At 42.3% G+C, this 27,152-nt stretch overlaps 1 protein-coding gene across 1 annotated transcript in view; it reads left to right on the top strand.

Moving 5' to 3' along the window:
- The window catches only part of Entrep1 (endosomal transmembrane epsin interactor 1), a 52,601-nt gene that overhangs the window by 10,996 nt on the left and 14,453 nt on the right, over positions 1–27,152 (top strand). The window contains exons 2-6 of the mRNA XM_090329672.1: positions 1,249–1,305; positions 18,288–18,398; positions 23,275–23,403; positions 25,801–25,908; positions 26,046–26,179. Coding sequence (XP_090185798.1) covers positions 1,249–1,305; positions 18,288–18,398; positions 23,275–23,403; positions 25,801–25,908; positions 26,046–26,179 — 539 coding nt within the window. The remainder of the gene's footprint in view (positions 1–1,248; positions 1,306–18,287; positions 18,399–23,274; positions 23,404–25,800; positions 25,909–26,045; positions 26,180–27,152) is intronic.

The raw sequence follows: 27,152 nt of genomic DNA, 5'->3' as shown, positions 1-27,152 counted from the left end.
TTTCTTTCTTTCTTCCTTCCTTTCTTTCAAAAGTGATGTACAGAGGGGTTACCATTTCATAACTCAGGTGATGAATATATGATATATATATGTATATATATATATATCAGTTGAGAGACTTGAACTCAGGGCATTGCCCCTGAACTTTTTTGCTCAAGGCTAGCACTCTACCACTTTGAGCCACAGCACCTCTTCCAGTCCTCTTATCTCCAATTAACCACTCAAACTTTTCTGTCCAGTCTGGCTTCAAACCAGGATCCTCAGATTTCAGCTTCCTGAGTAGCAAAGATTACAGGCATGAACCACCAGTGCCCAGCTCTTTTTCAACACATTAATGAATTACAACATCTAGAAAGCCAACCATGGTTTTCAGCTTATGTTTTAATACCATTTCTGGTTTCATCTTCACCACGATTTTTAACCTGCATTTTATTTTTAAACATCATGTCCCAACATGACTCGCCTGAATAAATGTTCCAGAACATTTATTTAATTACCAACCATGTGGCAGGCACTATCCAGGGAGCTAGAGACTCAAGAGATGAGACAGGGGTTCGTGGGAGACAGTGCAGAGATGCACCCCTCAAAGGATTATAGTTGAAAGTTTTCAAGGGTAGAAGGCGCCAAGAATTATGATGTGGTGGGCTCCCTGAATGCTTCTCAGAGGAGGTGACTGCTACATGGAGCTTTGTAGGATGAGTAGGAGTTCTAAGGCAGCTAGGCAGGCTATGGGGAGAAGAACTGCACAGAGAAGAAGAAACACCCTAGCCCAGGAATGTCTAGGGCCTGGCTGGTGTGCAGGAAGGGAGGCGTGTGATAGAAAGGAAGGCAGAGGGGTACGGAAACCAGGGTGGTGAGACCTGTGCCAAAGGCTTGTCTGCCATTTTGGATAGTTTACCTGTCTCAATGGATGTCTCTTATTACCTGACCCAAGACCCAAGGGAAGTATGTGCTTGAGTGTGTGTGTGTGTGTGTGTGTGTGTGTGTGTGTGTGTACTAGGGCTTGACCTCAAGGGCCTGGTAACTATCCCTGAGCTTCTTTTGCTCAAGGTTAGTGCTCCATCACTTGAGCAATAGCACCATTTCAGGCTTGTTTTAGTACTATAATTTTTTTGAGATAAGAGTCTCATGGACTTTCCTACTTGGGCAGGCTTTGAACCGAGATTCTCAGATCTCAGTTTTCTGAGTAGCTAGGATTATAGATGTGAATCACTGGCACTTGGCTAATATTCTTCTTTTTCCTTACAGGTGATTTTGTCTGGGATCATAGGGCTAACTACTTGGAAAAGACCCATGATTCTTCTGGTATGTACCTGACTTCGAACTTACGCTCTATAGAATGTGCAGGAAGTCTGTTGAAATTTAGACATTGAAAAAGGGCTTCAGCTTCTTTGCTTATTAAATAAATAGCTAATGGCATATAACATTGGAGACATGTTTCATGAATCATCCCAGAAGATGATAATTCTGCCTGTTTTCTGGTTGACTGTAAACTTCTTACACACCATCAGCACTACACATTGGGTCTGTACTCATTTTAAAGACAGAATCTTTAAAAACTGTTCACCATCAGCAATTTTAAAATGACACCAAAAGTGAAAGGCACAATGCCATGAACTCTGTACCCAGCACTAGCTTCAAAAATTACTAGCTTAGGAAGTAAAGCTGTCACTCAAGTGGCAAAGCACTGAAGACACTCAAGGGCTGTACCCAAGCCCTGAATTCAAGCCCTTGGACTGCAAAAGAGAACCAAAAAAGAAAAAAAAAAAAGGAAAAAAGAAGGTAAAAACCAAAATCTAATAGCTTATAGCTGACTTTGGGTAGCTAGACTCTTCAATCACTGCATTTCTCTTTTGAAGCAAATTCTGTATATTATTCTTAAATATATGACTTTTTAAATCATTCATATGTTTTGGCTAGAGAACTTCAGATTTTTGTTACATCACCACAGGCTATTGTCTTTAGCACCTACCAGCATTTACTTGTGATTTTCTTCTTTTAGTCTTACTGACATGAAATTCATATTGCACAAGGGACCAATTCTAAGTATATAATTCACTGGCATTTAGAACATTCCAAATATTTATGCTTTATTATTATTTGTGGGTTTGGTTCAGAGACTACGTAACAAACAGACTATAATAAATAGTATGATTTATTCAAGTTTTAAGATAAAATAAAGTCTTGGAAATTCCATTTGACTTGAAAGCTGCTTACAGTTTTTGTTTCTTTTTTCTTTTATGTGCTAGTATGAGGCCTCATATTCTTGCTTGGCTATTTGGTTCAGGCTGATGCTTTACCACTTGAGCCACTACCTCTACTTCTGGCTTTTTGGTGGTTAATTGGCAATAAGAGTCTCTTGGCTTTGTCTGTCTAGTCTGGCTTTGAACATCACTCCTCAGATCTCAGCCTCTTGAGTAGTTAGGATTCCGGATGTGAGCCACTGGTGTTTAGCATACTTTCTCTTCTTATTTTTCTCTCATCTGCAGGAAAATGGAATTAAATTACAATTGTTTCCTGAAGTCATTAGTCATTCATATATATATGTCATTCATAGATATACTAAATGTATGTATACATGTATATTCATATACATGTGTATACACACACATATACATACATATAATAGTTCACTTCAAATAGACCACAGTTCACTGTGGTAATAAATACAAATTCTCTTAAATTCTTAGGCTCCAGGAGAAGCAGAACTTTGGGGAATTTTTGGAGGTTTGAGTCAAGGAAATGCCTGATGGTCCTCAAACCTTAGCATTTTTTCGTATATGCAAGCTAGTGTGGGTAGCTGTTTACAGCTCTATCATTCATTGAATATAGTGAAGCCCTCTGGATATATCTGTAAGATATGTTATCAGTGTAACATTCTAGTATATTATGTAACTGATGGAAGTAAACAAGGCTAGCAATGGGCTGGATACCCTGTTCTTGTGGATGGGCCTTGTGTCCTGGTTGTGGATGGGCTTTATGGACTGCATTGTAATGGCTGAGCTGTGTTTACCTTCATTCTGTGGTTTTCTGGTGGGCTAATTGGAGATAAGAATATCACAGACTTAGCTGGGCACAGTGGCTCACGCCTATAATCCTAGCTACTCAGGAGGCTGAGATCCGAGGATCACGGTTCAAAGCCAGCCCAGGCACTAAAGACCGTGAGACTCTTTCCTCCAATTAACCATTAGAAAAACTGGAAGTGGGGCTGTGGTTCAAGGGGTAGGGCAGTAGCCTTTTGGTGAAGAGCTCAGGGACAGCTCCCAGGCCCAGAGTTCAAGCCCCATGACTAACCAAAAAAAAAGTATCACAGACTTAACTGCATGGGCTAACTTTGGACTGGACTGTGCTGCATCTAAGATTACAGATGTGAGCCGCCAGTGCGCAACTGTGCTTTCTCCCTCCCTTCTTCCCTCCCCCCCCTTTCTTCTATACCCCTTCCCCTTTCCTTCTTTGTTATCCATTTTTCTCTCAGCTACCCTGAGTTTGGAGAGTTGTGTGAGTCACCCATTTGTGGGAGGCCCCTAGCCTTGGAGAAGCCAGCAGGGCTCTGTGGGTTGGGTCTATGTTCTGCAGACCTGGCTTGCCAGGTAAGCGTTCAAATCCCTCTCTTCTTTCCCTCCCTCATTGTGCTGTACTGCAGAGACTTTCTGCCCCTAGCTGGTTGCCTGCTGGCTCTTTCTGACTCTTTTTCAGCCCTCACTTCCCAACAAAGACTTTCACCAATTACCCTAATGATGGAAGTTTCCCGTCCCAGGAACGAGCTCATTACTGCAGCACTGAATCTCTTGGCTTCACAGCCTTTGATTGATTAACAGTGTTCTCATCATTTGCTCTGTGTGTCCCTGAGATGTAGGGAAGCACAAGACAGGGAGGGGGTTCTGTCTTCCCACCCTGTAGCACGCATTTGCTGTGGAATTAGGCCCATGGAGAGTGCTCTAAATTTCCCTTTTACTTTCAAATTTCTCCCATTTGATTTTCTCCTCCAAAACTTTGTGTTCATTCCTAGACTCTTGTTTCTAAGCCCTTCAGTGGAGATTTTGGTGGTGTGTAGGACAGGCCTATGTCTGGCTTTTTTTTTTTTTAATTTTTGCCAGTCCTAGGCTTGGACTTAGGGCCTGAGCACTGTCCTTGGACTTTCTCAAGGCTAGAGCTCTACCACTTGAGCCTCAGCACCATTTCCAGCTTTTATCTATGTGTGTGGTATCAAGGAATAGAACCTGGGTCTTCATGCATGCTAGGCAAGCACTCTACCACTAGGCCAAACTCCCAGCCCATGTCTGGCTTTTAAAAAAAGTGTTATTATAAAGATGATGTAAAGAGGAGTTACAGTTACATAGGTCAGGTAATGAGTACATTTCTTTTTGGATAATATCACCACTTCCCTCACTCTCTCAGTTTTTCCCTCTCATCCTTACACACAAGCTGTATAGTTCATCTTCAACTCTGTCCCTCCATTTCTTTGTCATCTATTACACTCCCCAAGACAGATAAATGAACAAACAAAGGCAAAAAGAAAAGAAAACAAACACAGCAACAAAGAAAAACCCTCTTGTTTCCATTTCCTGGAGCTCATTTCTAGTAAATATTATCTTTTATAGGACCAGAGGCACATTCCTCTTGGAAGAGTGTCCCTCTTTGGTCTCTGTGTGTGTGAATGCTAGGGCATATCTGGCTTTTGAGAGGCTGTGCTGTTCTTGCCTGTGTTGCTGGATGTGAATCTTCTAGAACACATACACATTGCCTGTGAAAATCAGTTGCTTCTGGTCTTGTGGAGTTTTGCTGTGGGACTCAGCAGGACCATGTACTGATTTGGACAAAGGCACATCAGATTGACCTACTTCCTTTGGCTTCAAGTGTTCATGGAAATTCAGCGTGGGAAGCTCCAGCCCCTGAGTTCATTGACAGGTGTGGTAACCCCAGATCGTGTCTTTCCCATCAAGAGCGAACATGTCTATTTTAAAAAGAATGTTCTAACCTTTTTTTATTAAAGAATTTATTAATGTTGATTTTTACATCATATTTTAAATGACAAGTTTAACAAACAAGTGTTCAAGGAGGGAATCTCTATTTACAATCACTGGGACTTAGTATTTAGAACTTAATCAAAATTAGGCTAAGGGTTTGTATGTCATAGACTTTATTTTATTTTATTTTTTTGCCAGTCCTGGGCTTGGACTCAGGGCCTGAGCACTGTCATTGGGTTCTTTTTCTCAAGGTTAGAGCTCTACCACTTGAGCCTCAGCACCATTTCTGGCTTTTTTGTATGTATGTGATACCAGAGAATCAAACCTGGATCTTCGTGCATGCTAGGCAAGCACTCTACCACTAGGCCAAACTCCAGGTCCGACTTTATTTTTTTAATGGAAGTTTAATCTCATTGTACAAATGAGAGAACTGACACAATCATTTCCTTGCAAGAGGCAAGACTAAGATGCAGCACTGGACATTATACTGTCTTGGTTAATTTCTGCCAAGCTCTCGAGAGTAAAGGATAAAACTACCAAAATGTCAATTCAAAACTTGAAAAAGAACTGGAGGATTAAAAGGAAGGAAAAGTTGATTTAACTTACATTTTTGACCAAATAAAAAATGCTATTGTCAGCCCCAGTGAAGGATCTACCAGTGTGCTAATGAAGGCGAACCATATGGAAGAGCTCATGGGAGAAGAATGAGAGTGGAACCCAATCCCACATTCTAATGGTAGTGTATCGGGTGAAGGAATAAGGTGACTTATCTAATATCCCCTTAAAAACAGGCATGTGAAAGAATCTGGTGAATTCTTCAGTGCTACAGGCATATAAAAATGTACCATAATAATCCCAAAGGGAACAGCCCTCTTTTTCCTCCCTTGTTCTTTTACTCACTGCTTGCCTGTCTCCCTCTCTCTCTCCCTTCTTCTCTCCTTCCTTTCTTTTCTCCCTCCCTGCCCCCTCCCTTTCTTTTCTTTCTTTACTCTCGAGCACTAGTACTGAATCCAGAATCTACTAGACGAGAGCACTACCACTGAGTTACATCTCTAGGCCAGCCCAAGCAAAAAGCCAGTGAGATCTGTATCTCCATCACTAAGATAGGTGGGATGGCGTGCACCCAAGAAGCACAGATGTAGACATTATAGTCCAAGGCCAGATTGGGAAAACCACTAGACCCTATCTGAAAAACAACTAGAGCAAAATAAGACTAAAGGAGTGGCTCAGGTGATAAAGTGCTGTCCCAAAAGCCCAGGGCCCTGAGTTCAATTCCAATAGTCCCAAGGGGAAACAACTTCACCCCCCAAAAAAAACCAGGGAAATTGCCATTGTATTGTAGTTTACGCACGGGAATCTTATAATGACCTTTGGAAATGCCCATCTGAAGTTAAAATAACATCAAGTGTTCTAGAAAGCATTCTGGAAATCCATAAAATATGTGAGCTACAAGAACTCTTAAAAATGATTCTGCTGGGTGCGGTGGCTCACGCCTGTAATCCAAGCTACTCAGGAGGTTGAGATCTGAGGATCAAGGTTCAAAGCCAGCCCAGGCACAAAAGGACCTGAGAATCTTATCTCCAATTAGCTACTAGAAAATGGGAAGTGGGGCTTCGCTCAAGGGTACAGTGGTAGCCTTGAGCTGAAGAGCTCATGGATAGCATCCAGGCCCAGTTCAAGCCCCATGACCCCCCCCCCCCCACAAATTATTCTGATCTAAGCCATTCATTGCGAATCAAGAGGTTGATTTCCCTAAGGTTACTGATAGTCAATGGTATTATGTCAGCATTAACATCCGGGTTTCAGCATCTAGGAAATCAGACTCATTTCAAATCACTGACAGCCAAAAGACAAACTTGACAGAGTAGCACTGCACAAGGCCAAAGAGCCTCAGATCTTACCCTGGAAACATACCATTCCTCAAGTGGCCTGTCGCATCCTTCCTGCCACAAGGAAAACAAGCACCACTATCTATCCTGCAGCATAACTAACCTATCTATAAGTGTTCCTCTGGTACAGTTAAGTCTCCAACTTCTTTGGACAAGAGTCAGTGTGCTGGGCCTGGAGTTTGTCCTAGTGGTAGAGTGCTTGCCTAGCATGTACAAAGACCTGGGTTTGATTCCTCGGTACCACATACATAGAAAAAAGCTGGAAGGAGTGCTGTGGCTCTGTACCAGTAGCTTACGCCTGTAATCTTAGCTATTCAGGAGGCTGAGATCTGAGGGTAGAGTTCAACACCAGCCCAGATAGGAAAGTCCATGAGACCCTAATCTCAAATAAACTACCAAAAAAACCTCAAACAAATAAACTAGAAGTGATTATGTGGTTCAAGTGGAAGCATTCTAGTTTTGAGCAAAAGAAGCGCAGGGATAGCACCCAGAGCCTGAGTTCAAACTGTAGGACTGCCATTTAAAAAAATTGCTTGTAATCCTAGCTACTTAGATGGCTGATATTTGAGGGTGGCTGTTCAAAGCTAGCCCTGGAAGGAAAGTCCAGCGAATGACAAAAAGCTAAAAGTGATGCCATGGCTCAAAGTGATAGAGTGCTAGACTTGAGCACCAAAGCTCAAGGACAGCACCTAAGCCCCGAGTTCAAGCCTTGGCCAACAACAGCAGCCACCTTATTTGGACTCATTTACATGTCTCTTTGGGTAAGGAAGTTTTTATTTTTTAAGCTTTTTATTTATTTTTTATTTATTTTTATTTTTTTGCATTTTTTTATTTATTTTTTATTTTTTGCCTGTCCTGGTCCTTGAACTCAGGGCCTGAGCACTGTCCTTGGACTTTTTCAAGGCTAGAGCTCTACCACTTGAGTCACAGCACCACTTCTGGGTTTTTTCTAAGCATGTGGTACTGAGGAATCGAACCTGGGTCTTCATGCATGCTAGGCAAGCATTCTACCACTAGGCCAAACTCCCATCCAGGGTAAAGAAGTTTTATCCTAAATATGATCTTAAGGTTAGAAGATACACTATAAGATGATTTTTAAAGCAACATGTGCATCTGAGCTTCCATCCTTAGTCTGAGTGCAAAGCAAATGAGGATAAACCACACAAGATACAACCCTCCACAGCAGAGCCTTTGGTCTTTATGCAAAGGAACACGGAAGTCCTTTTTTCCATTTGAAGGACATGTTCATCCCAATCTGTTCCAAACTAACGGAAAGAAAAAAAGTATCTTAAATTACCACAATATAAGCAACCAAAATTATAGGCAGGGAGATAATTGGACTATCACTAAATGTACACACACACACACACACACACACACACACTCATCCATTGAGAAAATCTCCAAAAGATCTCTTCCTTAGCATGTCACTAAGTAACCCATAGAATGAAGCATGCATTTAGGTGTTGTCAAGGGCCCCAGGATTCAGGTTCAGTGTGACCCAGCAGGACTTTTCATTTTCCAACATCTGGTTACTTCTAGGAACTGGATCTGAGCTTAACACAGTGTCTCATCTCTGCAATCCCAGCACTCAGGAGGCTGAGACAGTAGGATTGCTGTTTCAAGCCAACCATAGTTACAGTGATATTATCTCACCACCTCCACTTCCCCTTCTCCACACACTAAAAACAAAAAAAGAAAAGAAAATGCATAACACTTGGAGGTTGCCATCTCTAGACTGAATCCGGACGTTGTTTTGCAGAGACCCAAGGATGAGTATGTCCTAGTTAACAGGTTGAGTTTCGTAGCAAAGAGTAATTGCCTAGACTTAAAAGTAATCTTTTCATTAATTGGTAGAGTGAAAATGAATCCCAGATCAATTTCTGCTCTAAGTACATTAGCCACTAGACCCCACTCCTACCCCCAATTTTTTCATTGTCTCCACTCTGGAACTTTGAAAGGACAGAGAGCAGAGATTTGTCTCAGGCTTATAGAATAAAGTTTTATGAACAATGGGTTCCCATCCATTAGCCTGGAATAGCTAAGTTTTCTACACCTACGTCAGTAAGAGAACATTTTGCCAGAGGTTTCTAGGAAGGGTGAGTCAAAGAGAGGGTATCTGTAGGATTTTAGGGCTCTTGGCTGGGTGCCTGGAAGGTTTGTCTTCCAGGATAGTAAAATAGTAGAATGGCTGGGATTGATCAGAACCCAACTATGCCAGAATAGCTGTGGACTGGGAGCTCAGGAAGAGAAAAATCTGGAGCAAAACTATTTACTATGAAGTAGTTAGTCTTAAAAAGTAAATGGTTAGTGGATTCAGTCTTTTTTTTTTTTTTGTCTGTCTTGTAGCTTGAACTCTGGGCTTGAGCACTGTCTCTAAGCTCAAGGCTCGTGCTCTATCACTTGAGCCACACCTCCACTTCTGACATTTTGATAATTTATTAGAGATAAGAGTCTCATAGGCTTTCCTGTCTGGGCTGGCTTCCAACATTGACCCACAGATCTCAGGCTCCTGACTAGCTAGGGTTATAGGCATGAGCTGATAGCGCCTGGCTATAGCCTTACTTTTGAGAAGCCAGTATTTTCTGGAGCAAGCACCTAAGTTATTTTTCCTTATTGTTAGTATTGCTTAAAATACTATCGGGAAATTATCATTTATTCCAGAATTGACTAATTTAGGGACAGGAGTACAGTAATATCTGCAAAAGGTGTGAGACTCTGGTTTTGACCCCCAGTATAGCCTAGTTTTTTTTTTTTTTTTTTTTTTAACATGGTTGATGCTAAAGAAGCCAATAGTTTCACCACTGTTGTATGTCCATATGTGCTATGCCACCTGAACAAAACACCTTGTATGTAAAGAGAAAGGAAGCAGGAGGCTCCCGGACTTTGACCTTTCTCCTAAATGCTAGCTGGCCATGATGGCATGTGTATACCTGACTGTCCCCTGGTATAGCTTGGACCAGCCAGGCTGTACCCAGGTTACTGAAGAACACTGGCATGCATTATGGATACCTGCAGTGGTAGGGGGTACTAAAGCAAGGCCTTGGCCTTGGAAATAAATGCATTGACATGTGGAAAGTTACAGGCTACTTGTGTGTGTGAGTGTGTGTGTGTGTGTGTGTGTGTGTGTGTGTGCATGCATGCATGAGTGCTCCTAAAAACCAAACAATTCTTTGGGAGTAAGCTTGCGTTTGCAGTTACAAGGAAATTTCTGGAAGGTCAGTCAAGAAACTGTTGAGTATATAGGAAGGAGGAGGACTTGCTGATTGAAGGGACCTTCAGGTCTATGTGCTTTGATTTGGGGTTCCTGAGCATCTACATTTTCTGTACTCATTTGGGGATCTACCTGTGTAGTGGTGTGAGTCCTGTGAAAAGCAGGGCCTTGCCTCAATGGTATACTTTTGAGTCCAGCCATGACCTCCACCCTCTGCCCTGTAGCTCGGCTGGCTATGCAAAGTCACCTGGGGCTGCTTAGAATTCATTAGATAGGGAGCCACAGGTGCCAAGAGGCTGGTGACTGGAGACCTTTTTTTCCTGTGACCTTGGGAGAGATTCCAGCACTGTCTTTTTTTGAGCCTGAATCATGGATTCTGTGAGCCACCTGATAGCCTAGCAAGAAATTCCTTTCCTGCTTAAGTAGCTGAGCTGCTTTCTCCTGTTTCAACCATAATTGTGACCAGATTATAGTAGCGCTGTGTTTCCCTACTCTCCCTCCCCCCTACCTGCCCCTCAACCCCCACCATGAAATAAATAATTTTTTATGGTAACTTTTAAAATTCAAAATGAACTTCCTTTAAAAATATATGGACATGTATGACAACTCAGTGGAAGGACAAGAAATCTCAGCAAGTGCTCAGTCTGGGAATAGATAGGTCGTGAGGGCCTGGCATGGGTGGAAGTGTTGGGTGGAAGGGCTTGGAGTCAGGTGTTAGAACTGGGTGATGGTGGAATGTGGTCTTTCTTACCAGCTTAACATGGCAGCGAAGATGCCACAGATCTGCCTGGCAGAGGAGCAGATGATTTCCTTTTCTTTTTTCTTTTTCTTTTTGTTGGTCATCAGGCTTAAACTCAGGGCCTGGGTACTGTCCCTGAATGATTTTGCTCAAGGCTATCACTTTACCATTTTGAACCATAGCTCCATTTCTGATTTTCCAGTGTTTCATTGGAGATAAGAGTCTCACAGCCTTTCCTTCCGGGTTGGCTTTGAACCTCAATCCTCAGATCTCAGCCTCCTGAGTCTCTAGGATTACAGGTGTGAGCCACCAGCACCTGGCAGAAAAAGATGATCGCTAAATGGACTGTACTGGCAGATATTCTGCTCACCAAAGGAGGGGAAAAGGTAGAGGTTTGGAAATCTAGGTTAGACCCAGGTCTGTACTGGATTATGTGATCTGGGGCCCCTTGGGTCTGTGTACACTGAGACTGTGTTTATCTTCCCTCCCTCCCTCCCTCCCTCCCTCCCTCCCTCCCTCCCTCCCTCCCTTTCTTCCTTTCTTCCTTCCTTCCCTGTCTGTCTGTCTACCTACCTAACTTACCTATATTTCTATCTATATCCCTACCAATCTACTACAATTCTTTTGTCTAGTTATATTTTAATCAGACCACTGTGATGTTTTATAATTTATGAAATACAGTACCTTTAAATGGGGAGGTTTTGAAGATTTGACAGAGGAGGAGCTTATTAGGCATATTCCTCATTAAAATAAAATAATTAGCTTTCTTTCGATACTTCAATTAGATTAGACTGTTGGAGTTAACCACTTCAACTCTTGCTGGTTTTAATAGCTTTGTATTTTCTGCAAGTGGGGACTTATCACCCTTCTTCTATTCCACCTTCCTCTTCCATTTTCTGAAAAAAACCCCAGCACTATTGATCACTTTGTAGTTTAAAATAATATTACAAGCTTATATTTCTTAGTTCCTCAATGTTAGATCGTGATTGTTTTGTAAAATGAAGGTATTTATCCTTTCACTCTCCTTCTTCCTTTCCGCCTCCTTCCAAGTTTTGCCAACAAGTTTTGCTAGCATCTTGACATAATCACAGTTTTTTTTCCAATTATCACAGTTTTAAGGATTGTATTTTGCTTTCTAACTATATCATGCCACTCCAACTTTATATGGAAATTGTTTCTGGAATAATGAAAATCAGCGACGGCAGTTGTAATATGCTTGTTATGTGAGAACCACTGTATCGTGATGTTACAAGTGTGTTCTTTATTTCACGCTCAAGTGTGGTGTGTGTGTGTGTGTGTGTGTGTGTGTGTGTGTGTGTACACACATTATGTAAGCAGGGCTTGCAAAGCTGCTGGGTGGAACCTATTTTGCATCCTGAGCTGATTAAAGAGACAGGTCTAGATTGCTGTGGCGTCTGAGTTTAAAGGCTTAATGGTAAGCACTGGGAGAGGGGAAGGGTTCCTTATTGTTGGACTGTGCTGATGTCAGACCCTGGCCTGGGAATGAAGGTGGTGATTGGAGTATCCTGTGGCCTCAGTTGGAAAGCACAGAGACAGAACAGATCCTAGATTCACACTTGCAGCTGACCAGATGGGCCCCACATGAGAGTGCTGGCTTGATGGTTCTTTAAGATGCTGATGGCAGGGAGAGAACCCTGAAAGTCAATTAAGTTCCAAGTTTTCATGAAGATACAGATCTGGATATTTTCATTACTGGCTTTTAGTAATGATTGGAATTGCCCCCATTCTATAGCTTAACATGAACAGAGAGGTCAAGGGTCAGATCTAAAGTAGTATTTAAGAAAAGCAGAAACATCTGAGCCTACAAAATAGTGGGGAAAAGAACAAAGAACAGGAGTTCCTCTCGGGGCAGGGTGGAGCAATTATTTGCTGGGACACCAGGCTACAGGAATGAGTGAGAAGAAAATGGAATCTCACGTCACTCAAAGGGGACTGTGTTGATCAGCAAGTCAAGTGCATTCTAGCCCTTTATTATTTACCACGATATTGGGATTTTTCCTATGGATTCCAAATGATGCTATCTGGGTGATTCTTTCTTTCTTTCTTTCTTTCTTTCTTTCTTTCTTTCTTTCTTTCTTTCTTTCTTTCTTTTAAATACAGCTTTGTCAAGTAATCTTTTTTTCCACGCCTGGGGTTTAAACTCAGGGCCTGGGTACTGTCTCTGAGCCTCTTTGTGTTCAAGGCTAGTTTGCTACCATAGTATTACTTTGGCTTTCTCTGAGTACTTTATTGGAGAGAAGAGTCTCACAGACCGTCACAGGCTGTTCAAAGCCCAGGCTGGCTTTGAACTGTGATCTTGAGTATCTAGGATTACAGGCATGGATGGCCTAACTTGAAATAACATAAAATGTACCCACTTGGATACAGTTCAGTAAGTATGAGTGAATTTGTAGATGTGTGCAAATGCCACTAGTGTCAATTGTAGATCACTCCCCAAAGGGAACCTTCTAATCCTTCGATATCACTCTCCATCTCCCTTCAATAACCTTGGCCTTATACTTACCTCGTCTGGTCATTCAAATAAAGGTGATTGTTTGTGACAGGCTTCTTTCATTTGGCAGGAGGTGAATGGCGCAATGTTTTTGGAGAAGTTTCGCAGTCAATACATCTATAGATTATTCTTAGGATGTGATTTCCCTTTCTAGATGACTTACATTCAAGTATATCACAAGCAAAAGACTGAAATGCGGGTACCAGTCTTACTGAAATATCATTTTGTGGAACACTCTTTGTAATAATAACAAACTTCACACCATATATAGTGATGCTTATTACTCTTGATAATAAAGTGTGTGTGTGTGTGTGTGAGTGTGTCTGTCTGTCTGTCTTTGAAGTTGAAGATATGGTGTGGCATTATCACAGTAATCTTTTGAGGTGGGTTAGGAAAATAGACCTATTTCAGATGAGCAAAGCAAGTCCTACAACCCTATCTATGCCCCTTGTAGCTCTAATACCTGCTCCACTGGAGCTTGAGCCAGGCTCTTAACTGGGTGATCTCAGAGGCTGTGTGCTTTATAGTTTGACTGAGGTTTAACAAGGATTTTGGTTTTTTTTAATTTTAATTTTGAAAGTATATTTTTTATTCTCTTTAGGTAGTTATCTAAAGGAGTTGTCACCAGCAAAGCAATGCCTCTTGATCAAGGCCAACCCTTTTCACATTCTCCTCACCCACCCTCCCATCCTGTTCCTTCCCTCACTTTTCTTAATTTTTAGGTTATGTATTAAATACTTTTTTGCCATTTAACAAAGCCATTTATGTATACAATGCATCTTGATCTGTGACATCCTTTCAATATTTTTATCCCTTTTCACCCCTTCCCTTGTTTTTTTTATCAGTTCTGTCATAAATATAGTATATTCTTTTTTTTCCCCTGGGCTTGAGCTCAGGGCCTGAGCACTGTCCTTGGTCTTTCTCAATGCTAGAACTCTACCACTTGAGCCTCAGCACCACTTCTGTTTTTTTTTTTTCTATGTATGTGGTACCAAGGAATCGAACCTGGATCTTCGTGCATGCTAGGCAAGCACTCTACCACTAGGCCAAACTCCTGGCCCCATATACCTTTCCTCCATTTATTCTCCTACACCTCTCAGGGTTTTAATAATAATAATAAGATCGTATGTTTGCCTGAAAATTTGACCCAAGTTTTCATAATAACCATAAGGTCACACGCAAGCATACTTTGAGGGGAAAATACATAGTGATTTTGAAGTCTGGCCTGGCCCACACTCTCCTTGTGGGGTTTTGCACGGATCTAATGATTTGTGGACAGCGCCTCTGAGGTGGGAAGCAGGCCCCAGGTACACTTCATCTTGGTTGTTGCTTGGGCACTTTAGAAATAGCATTGATTTTCTGTTTGAGCTCGTACTCCTGCTTTGGCAGTTAGATTCGAGGTTCCTTCTCTCTTTTTGTTAAAAATACAGTCAGTCAGGGGGCTAGGAGTTTGGCCTAGTGGTAGAGTGCTTGCCTAGCATGCACGAAGACCCGGGTTCGATTCCTCGGTACCACATACATAGAAAAAGGCTGGAAGTGGTGCTGAGGCTCAACTGGTAGAGTGCTAAGCCTTGAGAAAGTCCAAGGACAGTGCTCAGGGCCTGAGCCCAAGCCAGGACTAGTAAAAAAAAAAAAAATACAGGCAGTCAGTATGATTTGGATGTAGTGAAATCCCAGGTTGTAGTGGAGATTTTTGTTTGTTTCTTTTTCTCTTTCTGGTTGTTTTGAGTTTTGGAGACAGGGTCTTTCTTTGTAGCCCAGGTTGGCCTCCAGCTTATGATCTCCCTGCCTCAGCCTTCTGAATGCTGGAGTTCAGGGGGCTGCATCATACCCAGCTTTCTGTTAGCACAGTGTTAAAAAACTGAATCAGCCATGGAGTCACCATGCAAAACAGGATGTAGACTTTTTTTGTCGCTTTTGAAACTTCTCTGCTTTCTCTTCCCAGTCAATATCCTCCCTCCACATTCCCTCACCTAAGCAATCTATTTTTATTTTTGTCTCCATAGATGATCATGTTTATTCATGAACTCGAGGCAAGGGAAAGCACACAGCGTCTGCTTGAGTTTGCTCAATGTAGTGTTTCTTTTTATACTGTTGTTTTGCATTCATAGTTTTCTCCTCTTTTATTGTTAGACATATTCTACTATTTAAATATACTACATTATATAGTCACTTTATTATATTTGGAAATACATGATTTCATTTTAGGATAGCATATATATATATATATATTTATTTATTTGTTGCCAGTCCTGGGGTTGGGACTCAGGGCCTGGGCACTGTTCTTGAGCTTTCCCAAGGCTAGTGCTCTATCATTTGAGTCACACAGCACTACTCCTAGCTTTTTCTGTGTATGAGGTACTGGGGATTGAACCCAGGGCTTCATGCATGCTGGGCGAGTACTCTACTACTAGGCCAAACTCCTGGCCCAATATATATATAAAATATTAATATATTATACATTATATATTATATATTAATGAAACTGCAAAACTAGAAATCCCATATGCTTCATCCACACTGAATTTCTCCTGTCATTCAGACCTTACAGGCTTATGGTAGTGTATCACAATTTAGGTGCCAACATTGATACTGTATTGTTAGCTACAGACCACATGCTTCACATCTGTCTACTTCTTACCTTTTGTCTCTTTTCTGTCCACCGACCCAACCAGGATGCCACATTACATTTAGATGACATGTCTGCTTATGCTTCCCTTAACTGTGGTGATGGTGGTTTCTCAGACTTCTCTTATTTTTTGATGACTTAACAGATTTGAGGAGTGTTTGTCAGGTATTCGGGATGACGCACGGTGCCATGGCACCTGGCATTGCCTCAGCCTTCCCCCATGGAGCATTAGACTGTTATTGTGGGTTCCAGGGAGGGAGACCATGAGGTGAAGTACAATTCCTGTGCCATGTCAGCACAGGCATGTGCTATTGACACGACTGAGTATGGATGCTGACCTCTGTCATCTAGTTGATGTCGTGTTTGTCAGGTTTCTCCCCTGGAAAGTTACTTCCGTCCCTTCTGCATGGCCTTTTGGAAGAAAGTCACTGTATGTGGCTCACATTGGTGGAGCAGGGAACTGAGGATTAAGTAGCTCCATAAATTACCTGGAATATTCTTGAAGATAAGGTTTACATTTAATCTTTAAGAAATCCATAGTTTACGGGCTGGGAGTTTGGCCTAGTGGTTGAGTGCTTGCCTAGCATGCATGAAGACCCGGGTTCGATTCCTCGGTACCACATACATAGAAAAAGCCAGAAGTGGTGCTGAGACTCAAGTGGTAGAGCTCTAGCCTTGAGAAAGTCCTAGGACAGTGCTCAGGCCCTGAGCTCAAGCCCAGGACTGGCAAAAAAAAAAAAAAAAGAAATCCATAGTTTCTTTTTTTAAAGAATTTATTAACATTGATTTTTATATCATATTTCAAATGATATATTTATCAAACCAGTATTCACGAAGTGAATCTCTATATGAAATCACTGGCACTTAAAATTAGGCTGAGGGTTTGCACGTCATAGATACATATTAATCTATGTAATAAAACATTATGTCTAAGAGTCACAGATTTTTATGTCTATGTAGTTGTGTTTATATTTCTAATAAGGAAATTCATAGTTTCTTAAAATGGATCCTTCCATTTTCTTTTTTGTTGATTTTGGGGCTTGAACTCAGGACCTGGGTACTGTCCGTGAGTTTTTTTACTCAAGGCTAGTGCTCTATCACTTTGAGCCACAGCACCACTTCTGATTTTCTGGTGGTTAACTGGAGATGTAGATATCATAGCCTTTCCTGCCCCTGCTGGCTTTGAACCCTGATCCTCTGAGCCACCAGTATGCTTGGCTCAATCATACCATTTTTTACCCCCATAAAAAATGCCTAAAAGATGGGCTGGGAGTTTGGGCTAGTTGTAGAGTGCTTGCCTAGCATGCACAAAACCCAGGTTTGATTCCTTAGTACCACACACATAGAAAAAGCCGGAAGTGGTACTGTGGCTCAAGTGGTAGAGCTGTAGCCTTGAGAAAGCCCAAGGGCAGTGCCCAGGCCTTGAGTTCAAGCCCCAAAACTGGCAAAAAAAACTACCTAAGAGTTATACCTCATTCACATAACATTTGGTACTGTCAGCTTTTAAATTTTAACCATTCTAACTGATGTGAAACAATAGCTTACTTTGGCTTTATGTTGTATTTATGATGATGAATTTCATATGGCTACTGTGTGTGTTTTTACTTAATTGCTGCTATTCTTCTTCTTATTATTATTATTATTGAGGTGAGGAATTATTTGTATATTTTGAATATAGTTTCTTGGCTCAATATATGCAAGAAAATACTTTCTCCTAATCTGTGGCAAGTAGACTCACGTTCTGAATCATGTCTTTTGATAAGCTGACTTAAGATGTTAGTGAAAAGATTCAGGGGTGAATGACCCCATGTTATATGGTATGGTGTTAATTTTTTAGTTATTCTAAAACTTTGTTTCTTTTTCCCCCAGCATTAAGTGTTGCATTGGTAGGCACAAAGGACCATCACAACATTTCTTTGTTTCCAAGGCACATTTTTTATAGGAAAAGAGAATCCCCAAAGTTCAAGACTGCCCACTGTAGCAGCGATTGTGCAGTTGGGTGTGAAGATTCCAGATGTGTGAAGTCTTTTCAGATGCCATGTGGCAGAGTGTGGTGGATTCCCATGTGGGGAAGGGCTGTGCTCTATTCCTTTCTAGTTCTGCATCCTCCTTTTCCAAAATGCTTTGGCATAGCCCGAGTTGTGAGAGGCGACACATGCAGTGTGCTGCTATGTCAAGTCCATGGGCACTGAGGATCCCAGCCTGGGAATGATCACTAGTGCACCTGCTGGGATGTGTTCCCTAGAGTCTTCTCTTAGACAGGACATCGGGGGTTTTCTGTTCCCTTGGGACCCCCTGTGTTGCCTTTTCTAACCGTTCTTCCTCTTGTTGCTTCAGGTAAACCTCTTCGTACTGCTGTCTGTGGTCTGTGTCCTGCTAAACCTTGCGGGATTCATCCTGGGATGCCAAGGGGCACAGTTTGTGTCCAGCGTGCCCCGGTGTGATCTGGTAAGCAGCCTTAAACATCAGAGCCACAATGGTCAGTAGTCCTGTTGTTGAATGAGTAGATAGATAGATCACGTCTCCATGGCCAACCTGTCTACCTGACAAGACCAGAAGAAAAAAAGAAAGAAGAAAAAAGAGAAAGAAAAGGAAAAAGAAAAGAAAAGGAAAAGAAAAGGAATGTTATCAGAATCCAGGCCAACCTCTTTTATTTAAGGAAAAGCTGGGCACTAGTGGCTCATGTCCATAATCCTAGCTATTCAGGAGGCTGATATCTAAGGACTGAGGTTCATAGCTAGCCTAGACAGGAAAGTCCATGAAACTCTGATCTTTAATTAATCACCAGAAACCTGGAAATAGAGCTGTGCTCAAAGTGACAGAGCACTAGCCTTGAGTGAAAGAGTTTAGAGATGGCTCCCAGGCCCTGAGTTTAAGTTCCGAGATTGACAAAATAAATAAACAAATAACTAAAAGAACCTAAGGAAGCCAGTTGTGTGTCAGCATCTGGAGATTTTCCAACCTTGGAAGATAAGTATGGGGCTGACACCATTCATTATCCAGCATGACAGTAGAGTCTGGGACAGAATGCTGTAATCAAAGGCTTTTAGTTGTCAGAATTGCGGAGATGATGTTTTAGACCTATAGCTTCTCTGAGATTTAAAATAAAATGAAGCCCAGTACTGTCAAAATCAAAATTAAATTGTGGTAAAATGTATGTAAACTGACCATCCTCACCCTTATATGTTGTATAGTTCGATACAGATACGTTCATTCAGATGGCTATGAAAAATAGTCTTCCAGACTCTTCATCTCACAAAACAGAAACATCATTCCTCATCTCCCTGTTCCCTGCAATCCCCAACAAGTACCTTTCCACTTTCCACCGATCTGAATTCAAATACTTTTATGTACCTCCCATTATTTGGAACCAGACAGTGTTTACCTTTCTGTGAGTGACTTCACTTAGTATAATGTCCTCCAGGCGTGTGTTGTAGACCTGTCAGAATCTCCTTCTTTCTAAAAATGGAATAATACTCCATTGTATGTCAGTATGACACACTTTGTTTATCCATTTGTCTGCGGATGGGGCTGTTCTCCCCTTCTGTCTATTGTGTACAGAGCTGCTTCGAGCAGAAGTGGACCAGTGTACACCATGTCAGTTCTTTGGGTTCTAATGCCCAGCTGTGGAATCAGGAGTCAGAGATGAACTTTTTCAAAAGAACTTCTCAGTAACAAATATCACCCTTAGTGTAAAGCAAGAAGGAATGGGGTCCAGAAGTTGTTTTAATTCCCATCTACTTAGAAGTTAGTTCCATGGTTATCTCACTGTACAGAAACCTGCAGAAGGAGAGCCAATAAAATTGCCTCATCTTCTAGCGAAAATGTGATCAAGCCCTTGCAATATTACCTATGATCTTTTCAAGTAGAAAAACATTCAGGACTCAATATAATCTTTATTCTTTCTCACATTTCTTCACATTAAAAAAAAGAGTGTTTTTCTATTGCTTCTTAACCTTAAGCTGTGAAATCACATAGGAATAGTGTGTTTTTGTTTTTGTTTTCTTTCTGGTACTGGGGCTTGAACTCAGAGCCTAGGTCCCTGAGTTTCTTTTCCTCAAGGCTAAGCACTTTACCTCTCAAGCTACCATTCCAGTATTTTTGGTTATTTATTGGAGATCAGAGTCTCATGGAATTTCCTGCCCAGGTTGGCTTTGAACTGCAGATCTCGGCCTCCTAAGTAGCTAGGATTCTAGGTGTAAGCCACCATTGCACCTGTGTGGTTTTTAAGAGCTGCGTGAACCACTCCCATCCCGACTTTACCCTGCAACAGCTCATAACTCCTGCAATTTAAAATAGCCAGATGGTTCCTTTATTAAGGGTTTCAGCTCACATTCCCACCAGCTACCTTCACCACCAGGACTTTCTGTAATTTTTTTGTGTGTGTGGGTCATGGGGCTTGCACTCTGGGCCTGGGCTTTGTCCTTGAGGTCTTTAGCCCTACCCCTACCCTTTGAGCCACAGCGCTGCTTCTGGTTTTCTAGTGGTTATTTGGCGATAAGAGCCTCATGGACTTTAGTGCCCATGCTGGCTTTGAACCTCGATCCTCAGATCTCAGCTTTGGTTTCTGTAATTTTTGTTGTTTTTGTTGCCAGTCTCATGAGCTAAAGTGACAGCTCGTGGTCACTGTATTTAGCTTGCAGTTCCCCCAACTGCTAACGATGGCATTGGCACCTTTAGTGTGTTCTGCCACAGCCCTCAGGGAAATTCATAGTGGGGTAAGATGGTGGGAGGAAGATGAGGCTATAACATCAAGTGATGGTTTGCACAAGGAGAGGTGGATGGTTACCTTTGGGGGTTAAAGTTCGAGAATCATTGAGAGACTGAAGAACAGCAAGAAATTCATGCTTGGGAAATGTCGGGTGGAGAGGGGATTACAAATAGAGGTGACAGACGCAGGAGGAACAGGAACACAAACACACTTTCACCCTCAGTCCTTTTGCAAAGAGCCTCAGGACTTCCTTGTATCAAATGGGCACAGCATTTGGCATTCTAGGTCATTTGTACAATGATTAAACTGTTCAATAATCTTGTCTAAAGGGATTAGCTTTCTCTCACCTGGGACATTTTGCCACTGATGTTGGCTTACCCTGAGGGTTTCAAATCACAGAAGTTTCTGGCTTCCTGAATGTCTGGTGCTGGGCTTGTGTGTAGCCCTCAAGTACATGGTTGCAAGAATGGGCTTGTGTGGGAAGATGAAATTATCACCTGAGGAAGTAGAAGCCTCAGGTGAGGTTTAGAGATGTACCCCAAGGATCACGAAAACAAACACGGTGGGGCTTTGTTGAAAAGTGAGCTTAGTCCAGTGCCCAGTGGCTCATACCTGTAATCCTAGCTACTCAGGAGGCTGAGATCTGAGGATTGTGATTTGAAGCCAACCCTGGCAGGAAAGACTGACCCAGAGACTCTTCTAAGAAAGTACCAGAAAATCGGAAGTGGTGCTGTGGCTCAAAGTAGAGCCCTAGCTCAGAGACACTGTCCAGCCCCTAAGTTCAAGCGCCATGACCAACTGGGGAAAAAAACAACAACAACAACAACAACAAAAAAAAACAAGCTTAATCTTATAGTGAGAGAGGAGAGGCTGGTGTGCAGGGAATGTCTCTTTCCTGCCAGATAGTCAGCTGGAAGGACTAAAGCATGAAGTCTTTCTTAGGGTCCTGCTGAATTCAGTCCAAGATAGGCACTGCTGTCAAATGGACTATGGAAGAAGACCAAAGGGAAGCCAGTGATGTTGAGTCCAGGGAAGGATTCCCTCTGTCTACATCTGTCTAGAGAGAGTTAGTTGATTGGAATTATCCCAGGACAGGATGGTGTCAAGATTAGCAGCAGGCTGAATCTTCAAATACATAAGACTATGGTGGAAAGATTCCATAACAAACTGCCTTAATGTGGGTTTAGGAGCCAAACCAGGGTCAAGACATGTGGGGGTGAACTAATAGAGATTAGGAGCCCATCAAGGCAACTCATTTATTGTGCCAGAGGTAGAATTTGTTGTCATTTGTTATACCAGAGGTAGAATTTACATGTACAGCCCTTTTAATGTGACTTCAAGAAGAATAAAAAGATGTGATGAACCTATAGAGCTCTAGAAGAGGCAAAACTAATCCAAGTGGGCAATCGTGAGAGCAGAGGTTGCCTCTGAAGGGGAGGTGCTAGAGGCAAGGTGGATGGAGATGGGACGGAGGCATAGTTTTCTCTCCAGATGATAATGTCCCAGATGCTGGAGCATGTGATTTTCTTTGGCTTTGAAGTCATGAAAGTTCAAGCTCCTCACCTGACCGAAGCAAAAAAGAAAATAGGTCATGAGCTAAACTGAGGAATGTCATTTGCAAGAGGAGAATTTAGGCAAAGGATGCCAGATTGAACAAGTGAAATGATAAGGTACCCAATTAAATGTGAATTTCAGATAAACTGCTAATTATTTATTTTTTATTTTTTTGTTAATCCTGGGGCTCGAACTCAGGGCCTGAGCTCTATCTTTGGGCTTTCTCAAGGCTAGATCTCTACCACTTAAGCCACAGCACCACTTCCATGTGGTACTGAGAAATCAAACCCTGGTCTTCCTGCATGCGAGGCAAGCAGACTACCACTAGGCCAAACTTCCAGCCCTACTTTTTTTTTTACTAGGAATATGCCTCATGCAATGTTTGTGGCTAATGTGTCTTTACAACATTTCTGTTGTTTATTCGAATTCAAATTGGATTGGATGTGGTCTGTTTTTATTTACTTTATGTACCAACATGCTCCTTATCACATACTGTCCATCCCTCTGGCACGTAATCATTACGTGAATGTTCCCGAAATCTGGACCCTCAAGGGTGTACGGCATGCAACATTGATGACCTGTGGTGGAGTTGCAGCACCTATGAAAAATAGCTTTTGTTGCTGGCCGAGGTGCCTCAAGCCTATAATCCTAGCTACTGAAGAGGCTGAGATCTGAGGATCAGGGTTCAAAGCCAGCCCAGGCACAAAAGGACCTGAGACTCTTATCTCTAATTAATCACTAGAAAATGGGAAGTGGTGCTTTGGCTCAAGGGTAGGGCACTAGCTTTGAGCTGAAGAGCTCAGGGACAGCGCCCTCGCCCAGAGTTCAAGTCCCCATGACCCACACACAAAAATAACTTTTGTTGATGGAGCCACTGGAATTTTCACCTTGGCTGTTACTGTTGTGTCCCTTAACCTGTCCTGACTGAGACAGGCACTGCATGATGTGGAACCTACCATGTCTCTGTAGGATTACTGCTCTGTGATTCATCAAGGATGCTTTTTCCTTTTCTTTTCCTCCTTAAAAATTAAGTCATCACTCTGCTTCTTTCTTCTTAAGGTGGACTTAGGTGAAGGCAAGATCTGCTTCTGTTGTGAAGAATTTCAACCAGCCAAATGCACAGACAAAGAAAACTCCTTGAAACTTTTTCCCGTTCAACCTTGCAGTGCTGTTCACCTTCTACTTAAGGTATGTCACGTGGCTTCCAACTCTTAGCAGGAAGTACACCATTGATCTCCCCCAAAAGGCAGTTATTGGAAATATTCCTAGTCTGTTACTGCATTCAAATAATCAAGCTTCTGAAAGCAGATGTGAATGACTCCTTGTTAGTGAGCCCAAGACAGAATGAGAAAGAACCACACATTATTGAGTGCATTTAAAATTTTGTTCTTTGTGTTCAAGTATTATAAGCTAGTGAAAAATGGAAAGAAGCCTAAATACATACATATACATGTATATATATATCTGAATGCATACACATACATGTTATAGCGTGTGTGTGTGTGTGTGTGTGTGTGTGTGTGCACGCCCGTCCTGGGGATTGAACTCAGGGCTGGTGCACTGTCCCTAAGCTTTTTTGCTCAAGTTTAGCATTCTACCACTTGAGCTTTACTTCCAGCGTTTCCATAGTTCATTAGAAATAAGAGTCTCATTGACTTTCCTACCCTGGCTGTCTTTGCACCGTGATTCTCAGGTCTCAGTCTCCTGTGTAGCTATGGTTACTGGTATCAGCCATTAGCTGACTTGCTATAGTATATAGTTTTTAATTAAAAAAAATTTTTGCCTGGGGTAAAAATCAGTCCTAGGGCTTGAACTCAGGGCCTGGGCTCTGTTGTGAGGATTCCTCAAGGCTAGTGCTGTACCACTTGAGCCACAGCACCACTTCTAGCTTTTTCTGTGTGTTTTGTGACTGAGGAATTGAACCCAGGGCTTCATGCATACTAGGCAAGCACTCTACCTCTACTACTAGGCCATGCTTCCAGCCCTTGCTACAGCTTTTCTTTTCTTTTTTGCCAGTCCCAGGCTTGAACTCAGGGCCTGAGCATTGTCCTTGGTCTTTCTCAAGACTAGAGCTCTACCACTTGAACCACTGGACCACTTCTGGCTTTTTCTATGTAAGTGGTACCGAGGAATCAAACCCAAGTCTTTGTGCATACTAGGCAAGCACTCTATCATTAGGCCAAACTCCTGACGCCCTTGCTATAGCTTTTAACAAAGCCTTTCAATTATTTACTTGCTATTGTTTCAATGATCATTTGTAGTGTGAGTGAGTTGTATGTTTGGGGTGAATGCTGTAGTTCTGTGACACACAGACTAAGGAGAGAGAGGGGAGGAGGGAGGGAGAAAGGGAGAAAGAGAGAGAGAGAGAGAGAGAGAGAGAGAGAGAGAGAGAGAGAGAGAGAGCGCGCGCTAGAAATACAGAAGCACTTCCAGCATTTTGTGTTTTGTTTAATAGACAACTATAATAAGCATGACAAATTACAAAACAAAGAAATGATCCCAGGTGAAGGGAAATGCAAAAACAAGCCCTATTTATTTAGGAATTAGTTAAAACATTAGTCCAGTGAGTGACAATATCAGTTAGCAAACCCAGACATAGTAACTTTTGTCTAGTCCACCACTAATGGTCTTCTTGTTTAATTTTTGGTGACACTGCTATTTGGTGACACAGGTGATACCTGGCACTTTGCTAGGCATTTATCACTTGAGCCACATCCTGATGCCCTGTATCTAGTAGCTTTCTTTAGACCATCGTTTGGAGGTTTATTTATTCACTGTAGGGGAGGAGGAATCCAAAGAAATAGAACTGTTCAAATCTGCCAACTTTGGGTCAGGTCCCACATAGAAATGGCCTGCTTTCTTTGGCTTCTGCAAACTTGCTGAGCCAGGCTGTAGTTTGGGGAAAAGCCTGGTAAGAAGCTTTGCAGTAGAGCTATGTGATGGCAGCTGTGTCTGGAATTGCCTTGGCTGCTATTTGGAGGTTTGTGTCTGAAGAGAGAAGCCCTGTTTATGTCCAGCCGCCCTGGGCCCCTGCTGCATCCTCGATGTGTCTCTGGGGTGACACTGCCAGTTGCTCCAGAAATAGAATCATAAATTAAGCAGTGTGCTGTTCTCCCAGGAGGCTCAGAACTCTTGCCCCTGGGGATACAAACTTCAGAGGAGACACTCACTGTTCTGCAGAGAATATTTCTAGGTAGTATTCTGAGGCTGGTGGGAAGAAGAAGAAATGCCAGCATGTCCCTCAGTTTCCTGGGGGAATTAGCTTCAGGAGACCAAAAATCTGTCATGCCCAAGTCCCTTATTAAAAAAAAATAACAGCCCAGAACTGAGAATGTGGAGGGGGTGACGCTGATCAAGATGCATTGTTCAACAGCAACTCCTTTATACAACTACTTTAATATATATCTTTTTTAAATCACGAAGTTCATGTTCTGGCATCAAGGGCATAATAACAGCTAAGGTGATTTCCATGCACCAGCTGGCTCCTCCTGCACCTGTCTTCTCGCAAGGCTCCTCTGGTTGGAAGACTGTTGTATTATTTCACATGCATAATGACTGGTATCCATCATGGCATGTGTGTTTCAGAAAGTCCTCTTTGCCCTGTGTGCCTTGAACGCACTCACTACCACCGTGTGCCTGGTGGCTGCTGCCCTCCGCTACCTCCAAATATTCGCCACCAGAAGATCCTGCGTCGTAAGTCTGTCTGGGGAAGGAGGTGGCGCTCCCTGTCCTGGCTTGGGATGGGGGTGGGGGGAAGGGGCACCCATTGGCCTTTGTCTCCATGCTTTGTGGGGAAGGCCATTGATTAATTTGTGATGATGTCTAAGCAGGATGAATCCCAGATCTCTGTCGAGGAGGTAGAAGATCATGGCCGGATTCCTGACCCTGACGACTTCATACCGCCCGTACCTCCTCCCTCTTACTTTGCCACATTTTACTCGTGCACACCCCGGATGAGCCGCAGGTAGCTTTCCACTGACACCCCCAACTACCCCTCCAAACTAGGGGTTTCTATTTCTTTATCTCCCTGTCTTTCTTTATCTTCCCGTCTCTTGTTTTCTCTTTTTCTTGTTCAATAAGCCAGAGGAATCCCAAACGAAGTCAAACCCAGACATAAAGATATTCCTTTCCAGTTCCAATTGGCTTTTCACAGGAAAGCAGACACCCAGGGAGATAAGGGCTGTAATTTGACATGATTGAGAGCTGCTGTTGCCCTGGAAACAGTTTCCGGTTAGGCCAAATCAATGTTTCATTCTAACACCACCGGCAGGCTCTACCAATTGTGAAGTTCTTCCCAGCCATTAAGAAATATTAATTATTCATCGCAGCTGCCTGGTTTAGAAGAAATAGTCCCCACTTTGGTTTCTCTTTTCAAATTCTTGAACTGGGACTGCATCTCAAATCCTAGGCATTATTCTTTGTAGAAGGCCACATGCCTTTCCTTCATCTGTTAGTGACTTTTAGAATTGAGTCTCTTTTTCAAGAATGCCCTGATGGATTAATTTAACACAAATAGGAGACCTCCTCCTAGGCTACTTGCTCATTGCTGCTGGTGTGCTGAAATTCAAAATGAAGTGGAAATACTGTCTTCCCTCCAACCCAGAGGCTCAGTGGAGGTTATTAAAATGAGTGTTAGGTAGATATAATAGTTTTCTAAAGAGGGATATGGGGTCCACAGAACCTAATCCAGAATAGTGGGGTGAGGCCACCGGTCACGATGGCTCCGTGGAAAAGTAGCCTGGAGCTGACATGAAAAGATGAACATTCACACGCAGTGAACCCTAAGGAGGACATTCTTAGGCGAGGAATTTAATGGCCCAATGCTTGTGTACTTCTGATCATATAAAATAATATTTATTGAAATGAACTTCAGGATGTGGAAATAAGAGGGCTTTTCTTTTTCTCTCTTTTTTTTGTCTTTGTTCATTTTTCCATCT

This window comes from Megascapheus bottae, chromosome 3 (genome assembly GCF_031878675.1).
Source record: "Megascapheus bottae isolate mThoBot1 chromosome 3, mThoBot2.hap1, whole genome shotgun sequence".
Classification (NCBI taxonomy): Eukaryota; Metazoa; Chordata; class Mammalia; order Rodentia; family Geomyidae; genus Megascapheus; species Megascapheus bottae.
Note: the sequence above shows the minus strand (reverse complement) of the source record. Positions and strands in the feature narration are given on the sequence as shown.